Below are 15,002 nucleotides of genomic sequence, written 5' to 3' on the forward strand. Positions count from 1 at the left end.
AAAATTTTAAATCAGAAAGACACTTTCTTGCTTAAGAGGCCACTCCAGTGTTTCAGGGGCACTATGCAACCCGCGTTATACCTCATAAGATTTAATGTTATTTTCATTTTGCTTATAACTAATTAACTAATATAGATTTCGAAATGATGCTTGCTTGATATGTAAGACAACGATGCTCTTATCAAAGCCCCTTTCTTCAAAAACGTGCATAAATTATGGTTTTATACTAATCTTTACTAATATGTATAAGTACATTGTCTAGGTTTGAACCATAATTTATTCACGTTTTTGAAGAAAGGGGCTTTGATAAGAGCATTGTTGTCTTGCATATCAAGCAAGCATCATTTTGAAATCTATATTAGTTAGTTAGTTAAAAGCAAAATGAAAATAGCATTGAATCTTATGAGGTTAACGCAGATTGCGTAGTGCCCCTGAAATACTGGAGTGGCCTCTTAATGCAGACTAGCGCCATTTGCTGGCACTGCCGCTAATAAGGGAAGCCAACATGTGTTATCTCGGGGGAGAAAGATGTCCCTCCCTTCACCTCACCTGTTCCCCCAATCAGCCCCTCACGTGGTAGTTCTGAATCTCACCGCATACCACACACTGCTCTGTGGGTTGGTAATTAATTCCAGGGGGAGGAAGAAATGTGAGAATAGGCTAGAAATGAAATGAAAGCTTAAATAAAGAAAAAAAGAAGTCAATTTAGGATGGGAAGGGGGGAAGCAGGGACCTAAAAAGAGAGGTGAAAAGGAAAATTTTCGTTCGTAGAAAGAGGCCAGACCTATGCTGTAACAAATAAAAATAAAAATTCATAAATATAATGACTAAGTTATTGTTCGGAAACTATTTTACCAAGCACAATGCCGGGAGGCTTATTATCCAACAGCAATGTCGAAATCGTGTTTCTTGGTGACAGTCAAGTTTTTATTTTTTTTTATTTTTTAATGAATTCATTTTAAAAGAGAATATTACTGTGCTTTTGTTTAAATTTTTATAAAGATGAATTATTCAACAAATATGTCATCAATATGTTTCTTAACAAATATATTAGTTTGTATAGTTAAATTGAAAGAATTTTTTTATATTTTTTATTAAATAATTTGTTATAAATATGTCCAGGAAATAATTGTTTCAAACAGTACAAATTTAAAACAGCAAAATTGTTTTGTTTGAACACTGTAACAATGTCAATAATGTAAAAATGAGCAATGGCTAGTGTCCAAAATAATTTTTAAAAGCATATTCATATGTTTTGAGTCAAATTACTTATTTACTATTAAAAATTCCAACAATATGTAGAAGTATCATTTGTGAACAAATTAGGAAAAAAAATGTATACTTTTTCTATCAAGAGTATTTTAGTATGAAATTTTTTTTTTAATTACATCACTTGACAATGATACTTTTGGATTGGAAATTAAATATTAAGGCCAAATAAAATAAAATAATCCAAATCCTGATTTTAGGTAAGTCGGCTCTGAGGCACAGATATAAGAGTATTATGTTTGTATCATTGAGTGGTTTCATATCTAGATGTTCATGAGCCAATCGTTGGCATCAAGGTCATTAGAGTAGACCTCTTAGAATACTAGCTTTAAGATGTGAAGCAAATATCAAATTGAATGTTTAAAATATTCGTGAAGTCGAATCGAATTGTGAAAATTTTCTGGGCAGAACTGTATTGCACTTATTTTATAAAATACAAAATTTAATTTAAAAATAATATTTTTTAAATGTTAGTCATTAACCAATTGGCCATATGTATAACTTCATTTAATAACAATTATAAAATAATCATGCATAATATTAATATTGAGCGTTCACAAAATCAAGTAAAGTACCACTTTTTGATTTTTTTGTCAAGTAAAAAATTTTCCTCAAGCAAAATATATACAACAAAAAAAAAAAAGAGTGCATTTAACTCAGTACACGTGATAGAAGTGAAACTTCTTTGGTGAGTCTAACCTCGACTCGTAAGTATATCGTAAGAGGTAAAATTGCAGAGAGAGAGAGAGAAAAAGAGAGAAAGAAGACACTTTTCTAAAAATAAAGCAGTGCAGGGTTTCTTGGCTTTCATTTCTTTTTCAATTATTTTAAAATTCCTGAACTTTTTGTATTTGGTAGAAATTTGGTGAAAGTAAAAATAAATTAATAAACATAAACTAACAAAATTATTACCCACTTCAAAATAACTGATCAGGATATCATTAATGATTTATCAATCAATAATGATTAATTAACAATAAATATTACTCACTGTTGAAATACTTACACCATAAAGAAAAACTGTGCATGTTACTGTTTCTTCAAACAATTCTACCATTTGGAATACGCCAAATTTCTGAACAAAATATTAAATTTATAACAGTTTCCGCTATCTATGCTGTCTCAACAGCGCTCTCTACGCTGGTGGTTGAACAAGAAGGAAGAAGAGCGTACTGGCAGCAAATGTAAAATTCAAGGTATTCACAGCTGACTATAAGATACTTAGGTTTATCTGATTTCTGAAACTAGCGCATGCATACACTCTCTGTCTTATTCTTTCGTTGATCTACCTCTCTCGGTTGTATTTTTTTTTTGGGTGAGGGAGGAATCATCGCAAAAACAGGAAAACGAAAACTAGCCCTGCAACTTAGATAGCATACTGCTCTCTATACATCTCTTTGGCCAAGTACCTATTTTCTGTCCTTTTCATGTTAGAAACGTCAGTGTTTTACAAAAGCGTCGCATTAAAATTCTGCCTTGAAATTTTGCTCATATCGCACTCACAGAAGTTTCACTTCAAAAAAAATAAATATTTTCATAAGCGAATCGTAGGCTTCCAATATTTTAAAGCTTTGCATCACAGCCGAAGCTTCAAATCAAACGGATAGCAAGTTTCCCGGTAAAGTCAAATGAAATACTCGGCCAGAGCTTCGCCTTTGAATATATACACTGTATAGAAGTCGCCAGCCCAGGTTAAAATTTATAATACGGTTTGAGGTAGTTGGTTAATTCACCGCCGCAATCGCCACCATCTCTAGGGCATCGACTTGTGGTGGTCCCTAGCGGACAAGTGTCGAACTCTTCAAACACCCCTTCCCCCTCCTGTTGAACGACCTTGAGCTGCAGTGAATGATTGGTGGGGGGTGCGGGGAATGACAGCGGACGACGGTGCTGCGCTCTAACGTGTAAATAACAACCTAAGACGATACAGGGCGTTACCGCAGCGCCCTGCAGCGGTGAAGTTCCCGTGCTGCTCATCATACGCTCCTGAAAAACGTAGAGTAAATCCTAACCACTCGCGACTTCTATACAGTATATATATTCAAAGGCTTCGCACAGGCTCGCATCAGTGACGGAGCCGATGCTGTCCGCAGAGGGCCAGCCAGATCCGCTCCATCCCGTTCACGGGGGACTCGAGCGACGACTCGAGCGACGGCGAGGGCGAGCACAACGCCCACCACGGCGCGGCCGCCGGCGACGCGCCCGCCACCAACACCAGGGCCACCAACAGCAGCAGCGACAACACGGACACCTCGCTGTCGGGCGGCTCGGGCTCCAGCCCCAGCAAGAGCCTGAAGACCACCTCCAGCCTCTCCCCGGCCAAGAGGAGCTCCTCCGGCTCCCCTTCCAAAAGTATGAAGAGAGGCGAGTGTCGTAACATCTCGGCTTCTCGCTACAACACAGCATTCGGCAGGAGTAATTTCCTGAACGGAACGGGATTCGCGTGAAACGGAAATGTGTAAAAACGGCTCTGCCATCTGTGGCGGATGGCGCCAACCAAAGTTTCACAGGTACAAAGAGAAACTTTATAGTACAAACTGACGGGCAGTATTTTAATAAAATTCCTTGATGAAAATCAGGTCCAAAGCTGAGGTATAATATATTTTCAAGTATTTTTCGCTTTTATCGGAAGCTTTTTTAATATAGTTTAAATTTTCGCTCTGCAAATCAATGATTCAGTAGTCGATGCAGTTGCTCCGCCAGCGAACTACAGCGACAGGTGCGGAAGCCACGTGTGATTCCCGTCCAGAAATGTAGTTGAAAACACAATAAGTATATTTTTCACTTTCATCATTATTTTAAAGAATTTTTTCGTTAAATTTTGTGACGGAGTTTCGTTTTATAAGTGTGTTTGCAAACTGAGAACACTTGATTTTGCTAGTTACAGAGGTAAGATGTTTCACATTTCTGGCAGGTACTGAAAGATTCGCTCACATTGTTTTTTTTTTTTGTATTGGTGTTTGAAGTTCTAACTCACAAGGATAGATAATTTCATTTTAACGACAGTACTTTGCTCTAAGGGTTTTTACTTTAAACTTCCACACTACACCTATCTTTCATTTGTTGTTCTGTCACAAATATATTCAACAGGTATTCACTAAGTGTAATTTATTGAGTGTAAGAAGTTGTGCAAGTTTTTGTAATTACTGTATTATTATTTGTGGATTATTGTATGAACAAATTTGTATGTTACAGAAATAGCCATTAACTTTTTGTAATAACTCCTTATTTTAATTTTTTGTTTATAATTTTTTTATATTGGCAGTTACACCTTAAGGTTTTTGCTATTTATGGGATTATAAAAAAAATTCCATATACAAAATTGGACAATAAAATTAATTTTTATAGGTATTGCTTATCTCTGGAAACAACCAAAATTGATTTCTAGTGAGAGACCATTACATAGTTTATCAAACGAAAAAAATTTCTTAATCTGAATTCATGCGGTATTCAGGCTTTAGAAAGAAACCACACAATTGATAATTGCTCAAGGTATCCTAGTGATGTCTGTTTAGGAAAAGCATTTAAGATAACGCATAACAAATGAGTTTCTGTTGCTGTATTTTGTTTTTAATGTTTATTTTTTGAGAAGTGAAAATGACTAAAATTGGTGTTTTCAGAAAAAAATATTTATGCCTAAATAATCCTGTACAATTACTTCAAAGCATACTCAAGAGACTTGCATAACACCTTTATTTTCATTTCTCCGCCATATAATGTTTTTGTGTTCGCTCAAATCTCAAAGTTGCCCTATGCATGATGAGAAGACTGTTCGCCAGTTCAAAGCCTTGTTCTTTGAGTTGAAGCACCAGCAAGCGTCACACTTATCACCCCGCCGTACTAACACAAATACACCCCTGAGTAGGCGGGCCGCTTAAAGACGTAGACATAAAAATCTTGTTACTCAAAATTATACTCTAATTTTTTCAGTTTACTTCAGGTTGATGTGAACACTTTTGACATTATTTTACAATATTTTGCGTGAAATTTATTCCACAGGCAGAGAACTTTTCGTTCCTTTTCATCACCCAATTTAATAGTCCTGTATGACAATTTAACTTTAGTATTTATTAATTTTAAATTTCTTGTCTATTTTTAATTGATAGTTTTACTCTCCATAAGTTAGTATTTTAAGAAGTTTTAAAAAAGTTTCATATTACCGTAGTTTGTTTCATTTATCAGATTAGGTACTATAGTAAAAGTAGTTAAATGTAGTAAAAGGCTAAATCCTGATTTGCATTTTTGCTGCGTATTTAAAAGTGTGCCTTTGCTAAATGAGATGCATAATGAGTATAAATAGAAGCTATTTCAATATTCTTTATTAATTATTATTATATATGTACATCAGCCTGTACAAATTTTTTTTTGAAGGAAAGAGGCTTAATTAGAACTTGGGTTGTCATATACATACTTGATGTTCAATTTGTTACTTGTGGATGTTTTCTAATGTAGGTATTAAAATTGATTGTAAAATAATTTCCTTGAGGTATATTTTAAAGCATTTTTAAAAGCTATTACGTATAACTTAAATTGAACCTCATAATTTTCAATAATTTCAGACAAAATTCTTTTATCATCAAATTTTTTCAGATGTGTACATATTAACAAATTAATTTTATTATAAGATGCTTCTTTTTGACTTATCAAGCACATAATATTGGATGTCTTACAAGGTAATGGACATTTAACATTGGCCCAATTTATTTGATTTTAAGTTGCACTTATTATTTAGTGAGTATGCGAGGCTCTTGTTTAATTCAGGAAGGGACTGAGTACTGTACATTTCAAAGAAAAAAATTCTCTTTTGAGGTTGAAGCATTCAAATAAATTAATGCAAGTTCGACTAGCATGGAACGTTTGCAGAAACCCTGTACGGCAGAACAGAAACCCCACATTTACTTTTTTTTTTACAAATTAATAATGTTATTTAAATCAAAGTGTATTTTATTCTTGTAGGTAAACATTTTCTTTTGGATTAAGTACAGATGAAAAGAGGGACGTTTCGTAGAACAAAGTTGGTGTTAGATACAGTTCGTGAAGAATCAGCCGCGCGTGTTAACAGGAACGGGTGCTCCTGCCTCACATTCCAGACACGTCGTTCGAGTCGGGCATGTCGGACGACTACGCCATCCCGCCGGACGCCCTGTCGTGCGACACGACGAGCATGGAGTCGTCCATGCCCTCGCTGCTGATGCGGGTGTCCTCGTACCTGGACAGCCCCGGCAAGCGGCTGGCGGGGGAGTCGCTGGAGAAGACGGGCCACCTGGCCAAGCTCGGCGGCAAGCTCAAGACGTGGCGCAAGCGCTGGTTCGTGCTCAAGAACGGGGTCCTCACCTACTGGAAGTCCCAGGTGCGTTGGCGGACAGGGGCGGAGGAACAAACCGAGGGTGCTTGTACTTATTATGCATGCGAGTTAGAAGTTTTACTTACTTGGCGTGGTAAAAAAAAAACCCTTCAATTTTGCATGCAAATAATTAATGGAAAATAAAATAATAAAAGGACTGGGAGTGATAATATAAATACGGTTGGTAAAGTATATATTCATTCAAATTATCAATATAAACATGTGTATACAATTTTATATTTAATTTAGTAAAATAATTGAAATGAATTTTCACTATTTATTAAATAATAATGTAATAATTTTTAATTTATCATGTAAATAAATTATACATAAATTACACAAACACTCCCACAAATACGGCCAGGAGACTACTAAACCCTCCACAGACACTCCCTGCCAGCGACAATGGAAGTTTACAAGCAACCTGACATCATTGTACATAAGGGAACATAACCTCACGTATATAAATACACTTGAAAAATTTTATAAACACAATTTATATCAAAAATATTAGAAAAGCTCTGATTGGAATATTTATTATGTTTTATAGTTTCGTAAATTAATTATTCTGATTTTTCTTGCTTTTTTTCTATTATACGAGTATATTAATATGTAATTACAATTCATGAATATATATTCTTACTCTAAAGCCATTTTATGGTGACTTGGAATGGATGATATTACCATTACATAACCTAGTATTTATGTATTAAAGTTAAAAATCCTTGATTCTGAATTGTGTATGGATTCTAGGTTACGAGCTGAAATGTTGCAATATTTAGGTTCAATCGTAGCCATGTGTCTGGTTTTTCAAGTATGTAGGTGCATAACTAATTTCACCATGAATAAAAAGGAAACAAATTATTAATCAAAAACGATTATAAACAGAAATCCATTTAAAAATGCAGACAAAACCTAAAAATACAAAATTGAAACTTAAATAAAATGGCTGCTTTCTCGCCTGTTTTTATTGACTGGATTTAACGACCTCTAATTCAATCATAAACTGGATATTACTTAACCATGTGCTTGTCGGTGTACAGGTTAAGTTTATAATTCTTAAGTTTTTCAATCGTAAACCCACCTTCACATCACAAAATACTACCATACACCCAGATGTTGACCCTTTATTAGTTGGTAATGTTCAACACAAAATCATTTGTCCAACAAATGGGCTGCTGAGTGGTATTCATATTAATAGGTTGTTTGCGCTATTGATAGAAGCCTCCCGCAGTTGATTGATTTGCTGGTTGATTTCAGAATGACATAAACAGGAAGCCTCAGGGTCAGATCGTCCTGGATGAGATCTGTCGCATCACCAGGGCAGACGGAGCTGCCACCTTCGAGATCTCGACGGGCAAGAAGACCTACTACCTGACTGCGGAGTCTATAGCGACCATGGAGGAGTGGATAAGGGTGCTACAGGTGACTCAACATTAGGCCTGTAGTAATACTGGTTTACAGATGCAAAGCGGATATCAAATTGACTTTTAAAATTTTCGCGAAATTGAATTGAATTGCGAATATTGTTCTTGGCGAAGCTGTATTACATTTATTTTTAAAAATATATGATTGAAGTAAAAAAAAATTGTTTAACATTGTAATGTTTAAACTTATTAAGTGATTAACCAATTGGACCCTCTATATAACATAATTCAATAAAAATTGTGAAATAATATTGTATATTGAGCATTCATAAAAGCAAACAAAGTACGTACCTTTTGTTTTTTTAAGTAACCAAATTTATTCAAGCAAAACATTAAAAAAAACAGTAACTATCTTCATGAGCGAATCTTAGGCTTACAATGTGTTCAAGCTTTGCAACAAACTTGAAGCTTCATATCAGATGCAAAGCTTTGCATCACAACCAAAGCTTCAAGTCAAACGAATAACAAGTTTCTTGGTAAAGTTAAATCGAATATTGAAAGCTTCGATTGATTCGGTTAGTCGAAGCTTTGCACATGTCTACTCAACATTGTGTTTGCTATGGCATGTGTGGAAGAGAAGCTCTAGTTTCGGCATGTTCTCAGATCTCGGGATTAGTAAATTTCAATATTTTCTTGAAATTGGGGGGGGGGGGGGGGCTGCGATCATTGAATCAAACACAGATTTTTCTCATAAAACTGATGTGACCGTGTAAGCAGGCTTGCATACTTACAAACATTACAAACATTATAAAAGAAGCTATTAGCCATAAAAATAAAATCATCATGAAAAAAGGTGGGAGGGTACCTTAGTACCATAAGTAAAGTGTTTATTATGTTAAGTAATTTTTTTACTGATATTTAATTGCATTTTACCTTAACTGTGTGAGTATATTGAACCAGTCCAAGTTATGGTAATTTGCAGTCTTAACATAAATACTCAGTCAGTAAGTGTACTAATCAGAAAAACATAATCATAAATTGTTTTGTTTTAATTTATTTATTTGGCTTTGTGTGGTTTTGAGTGTGTTCATTATGGCTCAACATGTGAAAACTGACATTTGCATGTTTTTGGAAAGGTTTTGGCTTGTTGAACTCACTCTGCATTTCCATGTAACTTCTTGAGTGCTTCTAACATATAAAGTGAGTTTTCTTTAAAGTGACAAAAATATTAATATTTGATTATAATTTGTAAAGGGATCCAAATATATGTCTTATTGTTATTGAGAATTTTTTAAAATTGGACTTTGTGGGTAGGAATAAGGCCGAACAGCTGACTTTTCTAGCCTTAGAGGATTGGTTTGAGTCCTACCTCAAGCATGGCTCCATTTAGGACTAATTTTTGTGTAATACATACTGTAAATAGCTTCACTCATTCCTCCTTCCTCTTCTTCAAAGTCCTGCAGATTGAGATGGCGGTGAAAGCCCTCTTTTGAGGCTTGTTATGCATTAAAATCTTCATTACTAAAACTCTGGAAAAGCAATACGTACTGAATGCATAGGCCGTAGGGAAAAAATAGCAAACATTAGCATGACAATTGGGGTGATCCGGGTATGGACAGCACTTTCCATTAGGCCTGAGAGGTGACAATAATTTCCTCTCCTGCATGAATGAATCTCTAATGCATCTAATATATATTCAATAAATAATATGTCTTTATATTTCCTTAGTAAGATTCAAATTATAATATGGTTATACTATGTATAATCAATACATAGTATAAAAAAAAAGTCGCTTCCCGCAGTCTGTCTGTCCCTATGTATGCTTAGATCTTTAAAACTACGCAACAGATTTTGAAGCTTTTTTTTTAATAGATAGAGTGATTCAAGAGGAAGGTTTATATGTATAATACATGCATAATATAGTAGAGAAACACTGATAATTTTAGAGGTTTCTAATGTGATGTCGTAAATAAACACATTTTTTTGCGCTTACATTGCAAATGCTGGCTGAACCCTATGAGATAGATCAAAATAATGTACTACTGTATTGTACACCTTAAAAAGGTCTACAAAAAAGTCCATGATGGTATATGTCTATCTCTTAGGGATAACCCACAATAACCATTTTTTATCCTTTACTTTTTACGAGAAATAATGGCTTATTTACGAAGCGATTTTAAGCATTACAGCATTAATCCTTATCCAATTAAGTACCTTAAATACATTGTGCATTTAATATAGATCAGTATGGCTCTTTACAGCATGTAATTTAAATGAATATTTTGGAAGATATTACAGATTTAAAATGCAGGGACATAGCGGTTGCGGTGGTACCGGCTGGGGGGCCGGCGGCGCGTGCCTATAAATAGTGTAGTATATTTAGTATCAGCATTGCACCCTTGCGAAGTCGGGGTGGTTCACTAGTAATATTAATAAAACAAGCTATATTCTAAATGCATAAATATTTTAAACTGAAAAATAATAAATTACAATATAGATTTACACTCCTTTGTAGGTTTTTCATTAATAAGAAGAGCTATCTTATAATCAAATTGTGTAAGTAACTTTTGCAAAGATAAATTGGATTCCAATTATTTAATTTAAAATATTGGTATTAAAGATCCAACCTTTAATAATCATCACCATTTACTTTTAACATATTATATAGACTTATCAATGATTTCAAAAAAATTTATAATTTTTTTCAATTATTAGAGAAACAAACTGATATATATGGCGAATGGCGCGAACCAAATTTCACAAAGCCAAAGGGGAACTTCATAGTAACAACTTTTTAGTGAAATTTAACAAAATGGAGAGTAATTTAATAAAATTTCTTGTCGAAAATCAGGTCTATATCTGCGGTTTAGTATTTTTTAAAGTCTTTTTTGCTTTCGTCTGAGCCGTTTCATTATATAGTTTAACCTTTCGCTCTTCAAATCGAATGTTTCAATAGTCGACCTAGTGAATTCTAGTGGCATGTGCAGAAACTATGTGGGATTTGCAGTCATAAATGTAGTTCAAAACACAATTTGTTCATATTTTTCACGCTCTGCATTATTTTAAAAAAAATTCCACTTTAAATTTAGTGACAGAGTTTCACATTGTAAGTGTATTTGCAACATGAGAACACACAAATTTTGCTCGTTACCGAGGTTGGATGTCACATATCGCCGGCGAGTACTGAAAGACTCCCTCACATCTAATAAAACAGTGGGTTGGTAACTAGGCCCTTGGAATGGGACAGCAGAAGTCCTGGGCCTGCCCCTGCGCGAGCGAGACCTTGTTACGTTGCGGGTGGTGAGTGGACGCTCTTGTGTCGGCCCAGAACGTCCAGAGGCGCAACGCGACCAAGCTTCTCCTGAGCAAGGAGGACAACAAGCCCACGATCCAGGGCTGGCTGACCAAGGTGAAGAACGGCCACGCCAAGAAGTGCTGGTGCGTCCTGATCGGCAAGATGTTCCTCTACTTCAAGAACCCGAGCGACACTGTGAGTGGTAGCGACGTCAGTTTCTTGGAACGGTTCGCCTCCCGGCTAGACAAATATTCTATCACAAAATAAAAAGATAATTCATATAAAAGTTAGTACAGTTAAACCTTGTTTATCCGGACTGACTGGGACCAAAGGCAATCCGGACAATTGAAAAACTGGATAATCCAGGTAATTGGGTAATTAGCAAATAAAAAATCCTTAAATAAGCAGACTTACCATTTAGTACAACAAAAAAACTAAGTTTTGTAATCAATATACAGTATACATGCCCTATATTATTGACTCAAATGCTTTAACATTAATGGTTCAGTTGGGGCGGTGTCAGGCTTACACACGTCCATGTATGTCATGGTGTTTTAAACTCAACAGAAAGCATTTGATTACCATAATTCTATCATCTATGCAGGAACTGTTCATTGACTCAAACTGAAAAGTTAATATTTGGCGTACTTATTGTTATGTTCTTGCAAACATAGTTTAAAATTTTTATGTGAACATTAAATAAAATGTTTAATAATCTGATCCGGATTTTCCGGAGATCCGGACCAATGAGGGCCAGAGGCTTTACTGTATATGATTCAAAGAAAAATATTCGAAGAAAAATTTTGAATGAAATGCAGTAAAATTATAATTCAAAACTGACACTTTTGTGATGTTCATAAGCCTATTTGTGTTTTTATTCGTACTTATCCTATCACCATTCCCCAAGAAATTATCCTTTTATTACATAAATATGTAAAAAAAAAAATTATTTTATGTATTGATTCGAGACTCTGTTCGTGAAATAAACATTTGAAGAGTTAAATTTTCAACACAATAGTTAATATTTTTTTTATATTTCTTATACATTATATTATATTCCCTTGAGATATGGATTCTAATGTAAGGAGTAAATTTTTAGGTACTATTCGTGATTTAAATATTTATAGTTTGGTACAACAGAATTGGAAATTCACCCATCTCTTGTTAAAATTTATTCCTCTTTCCTCTACTGAGTGACATCAACAAAACATTTCATTCAGGAGGTCATTAGCTTACATGACGAGGGTTATGGGTTCGATCCCAATACTCCGTTGTCACTGAAATTAATGAGTGCTAAGTCGTACCTAAGTGGTTTGTTACTCAATATAAAATCGAAGGTTTCATTTCCTTAAAACTCTGCATTTATTTAAATCTGCTGGTGACAAAATTTCAAATAAAACACTATTTTTACCTATCATCCATGCTAATAATGGTAAGAATTGAAGTAGTGAAATAAGAGATTAACGTTTTTTCAAAAAGCATATATTATTTAATATTAGTTTTTGGTATTTAGATTTAGATTTGGCATTTAGGTTTTTTTTGTGTTTTAATAAGCAATATGAATATGTATAGTCAGTAATTTCCAATGAAACTAGATAATCAGTAACTGCAGTCACTAGAGTGAAATATTTTAAATCGGGCATGTTCGTACCACTGCCATACTGGATTAGTGATTTTCACTGATTATTGAATGTTAATATAGTTTTCACGGGAATACCAAATGTGAAAAAGTGCATTTTAACTAGCTAGAACATGGGAAACAATTGATTTAATATAATTTTTTGGGCATACACCATTGCAGAAATCATAAAATCACAGGGGGTTAAACCTAAGTCAGCTGATGTGAACAGATGGACCCAACGAAACAATTATACAGGTATTATGGACAATACAATGACAACAGCACAGACTAACACATTCAAACTTTAAATATCATACAGCACAAGAAATCCGAAGGGATTTAGTCATGAAAAAATTAATAGCACAGACAAACACAGTGGGTTAACAACGATGAGACAGTTTCAACAAGAACCGTAAATGCAAACAGACAACAAACCTGGATAACACAGCAAACATACAAACACAACAATTAAAATAAAACAGGTATCATGGACAGCACAACAACAAAAGCACCGACGAACACAATGTGTTTCGTATGACAGAACAGTGCGTTTCAGGAACTGGAAACTGCAATGGCGTATGTCCAAAAAATTGTATTAAATCAAAACTCCCCCATTGCACAAATCATTTAAAGAACGTAATGGAAAACATTGTACTTAAATAAAGACTGTCAGTAATGATAAACTCTTGATTGAGCAAATTAAAATCGCCAGCAGTGCATTAATGCAAGCTGGCAGCCAAAGTCATCATCTGGAATCCACTGGAAGAAAATCTGAATGCGAATGACTCTATTTGTGCCGGAGTACGCAACGAGCTGGACCATAAAACTGCCGCGGTATAGACATTTCACTGTGATTGGTTTTTTTCATGTTGGTACACCTACAAACAATAACTAGAGATAAGATTTTATGGTTTTATTTTCAGGCCAATTACGTTTTTAACACTGAGATTTAGGGTATTACTGTTTCTATTTTTTATTTATACAGATAGCAGAATTTTCAACAAATACAACATGTAGTTGGTCAATGATACCTACTTCACCAAAAAACTGTCATTTTGACTGATCCATGATATACTTCTACAATATAATAATTTTTATCAAGCATGTATAGGTAACTACTGGAAGCAATGCAAATAATTCAGCAAGTATATGTGCGTTTGAACAATGTACCAATGTCGTTATATAAAAATTATTTACTAATAACAGTTACAATAAAAAAAGTATTTTTTTTTCCAATCTATTTAGAACACAGATTTTGGTAATACGTACTTAATGCTAAATAATTTACATTCATTGAATTATAATTATTAAAAGATTAGATGTAATCTGGAGTTGAGTTTAAATTAAATATTCTAATCAATTGCAATATTTTTTTTTTTTTTTTTTTGCATTTCGAAGCTCTATGGTGTATAGTATTTGTTGAAGTTGGTTCTTAAAATATATAAAACCATATTATTGAAGAAGGCATTTATTTAGGTAATTTTATATTAACTACAACATATTATTTTAAAAGAAGAATCAAGAAACAAAACATAACTATTGTTTTAGTATAAACAAAAGCATAGAGAATACACTAATAAGAAGGGAGTTTCATAAAAACATAATGTTTACTTTAACAGTATTAACTTGCCTTTCGTAGTTATATATGTAGTGTACTGACATGCTTTTCGGTGTTATGTAGATTTTATGGCAATTGACCACGTAACCGTGTCTCTAACAGCAGCGTGCTGCATGGCCGTGGTGTTCCCGCAGAACCCCGTGGGGCAGATCAACATGCGGGACGCCCGCGTGGAGGAGGTGGACCACGTCTCCGACAGCGACAGCGAGGACCGCGAGACGGACGGCCAGCCGACGGAGCTGACGATAGGCATCTTCCCGACGCACCAGGGCCCCACGTACCTGCTCATGGCCAACAAGCAGGAGAAGGTAACGCCCTGCGGCTCAAGTGAAGTGCGGGTTCCTAGGTACCCGGCAGTAGGCCTGGGCAGAGGCGTAATTTCAGCTTTCCGTCTGGGGATGGCAAGGTGTACCGTGGGTCAGGGGGGGTGTGTGGAATGTTCCCATGTGTAAGGTGGTCCGGGGGTCCTCCCCGGGAATTAAGAAAAA

At 34.9% G+C, this 15,002-nt stretch overlaps 1 protein-coding gene across 6 annotated transcripts in view; it reads left to right on the forward strand.

Moving 5' to 3' along the window:
• Positions 1–15,002, forward strand: part of LOC134528267 (uncharacterized protein CG43867) — a 553,493-nt gene that overhangs the window by 494,473 nt on the left and 44,018 nt on the right. For 5 of the 6 annotated variants that reach the window (XM_063361743.1, XM_063361747.1, XM_063361745.1 and 2 more), the window contains exons 10-14: positions 3,363–3,633; positions 6,360–6,619; positions 7,874–8,038; positions 11,309–11,470; positions 14,649–14,822. In XM_063361743.1, the coding sequence (XP_063217813.1) occupies positions 3,363–3,633; positions 6,360–6,619; positions 7,874–8,038; positions 11,309–11,470; positions 14,649–14,822 (1,032 nt within the window). The remainder of the gene's footprint in view (positions 1–3,362; positions 3,634–6,359; positions 6,620–7,873; positions 8,039–11,308; positions 11,471–14,648; positions 14,823–15,002) is intronic. The other variant, XM_063361744.1, reaches the window with a different exon arrangement.

Source organism: Bacillus rossius, chromosome 1, assembly GCF_032445375.1.
Source record: "Bacillus rossius redtenbacheri isolate Brsri chromosome 1, Brsri_v3, whole genome shotgun sequence".
Classification (NCBI taxonomy): Eukaryota; Metazoa; Arthropoda; class Insecta; order Phasmatodea; family Bacillidae; genus Bacillus; species Bacillus rossius.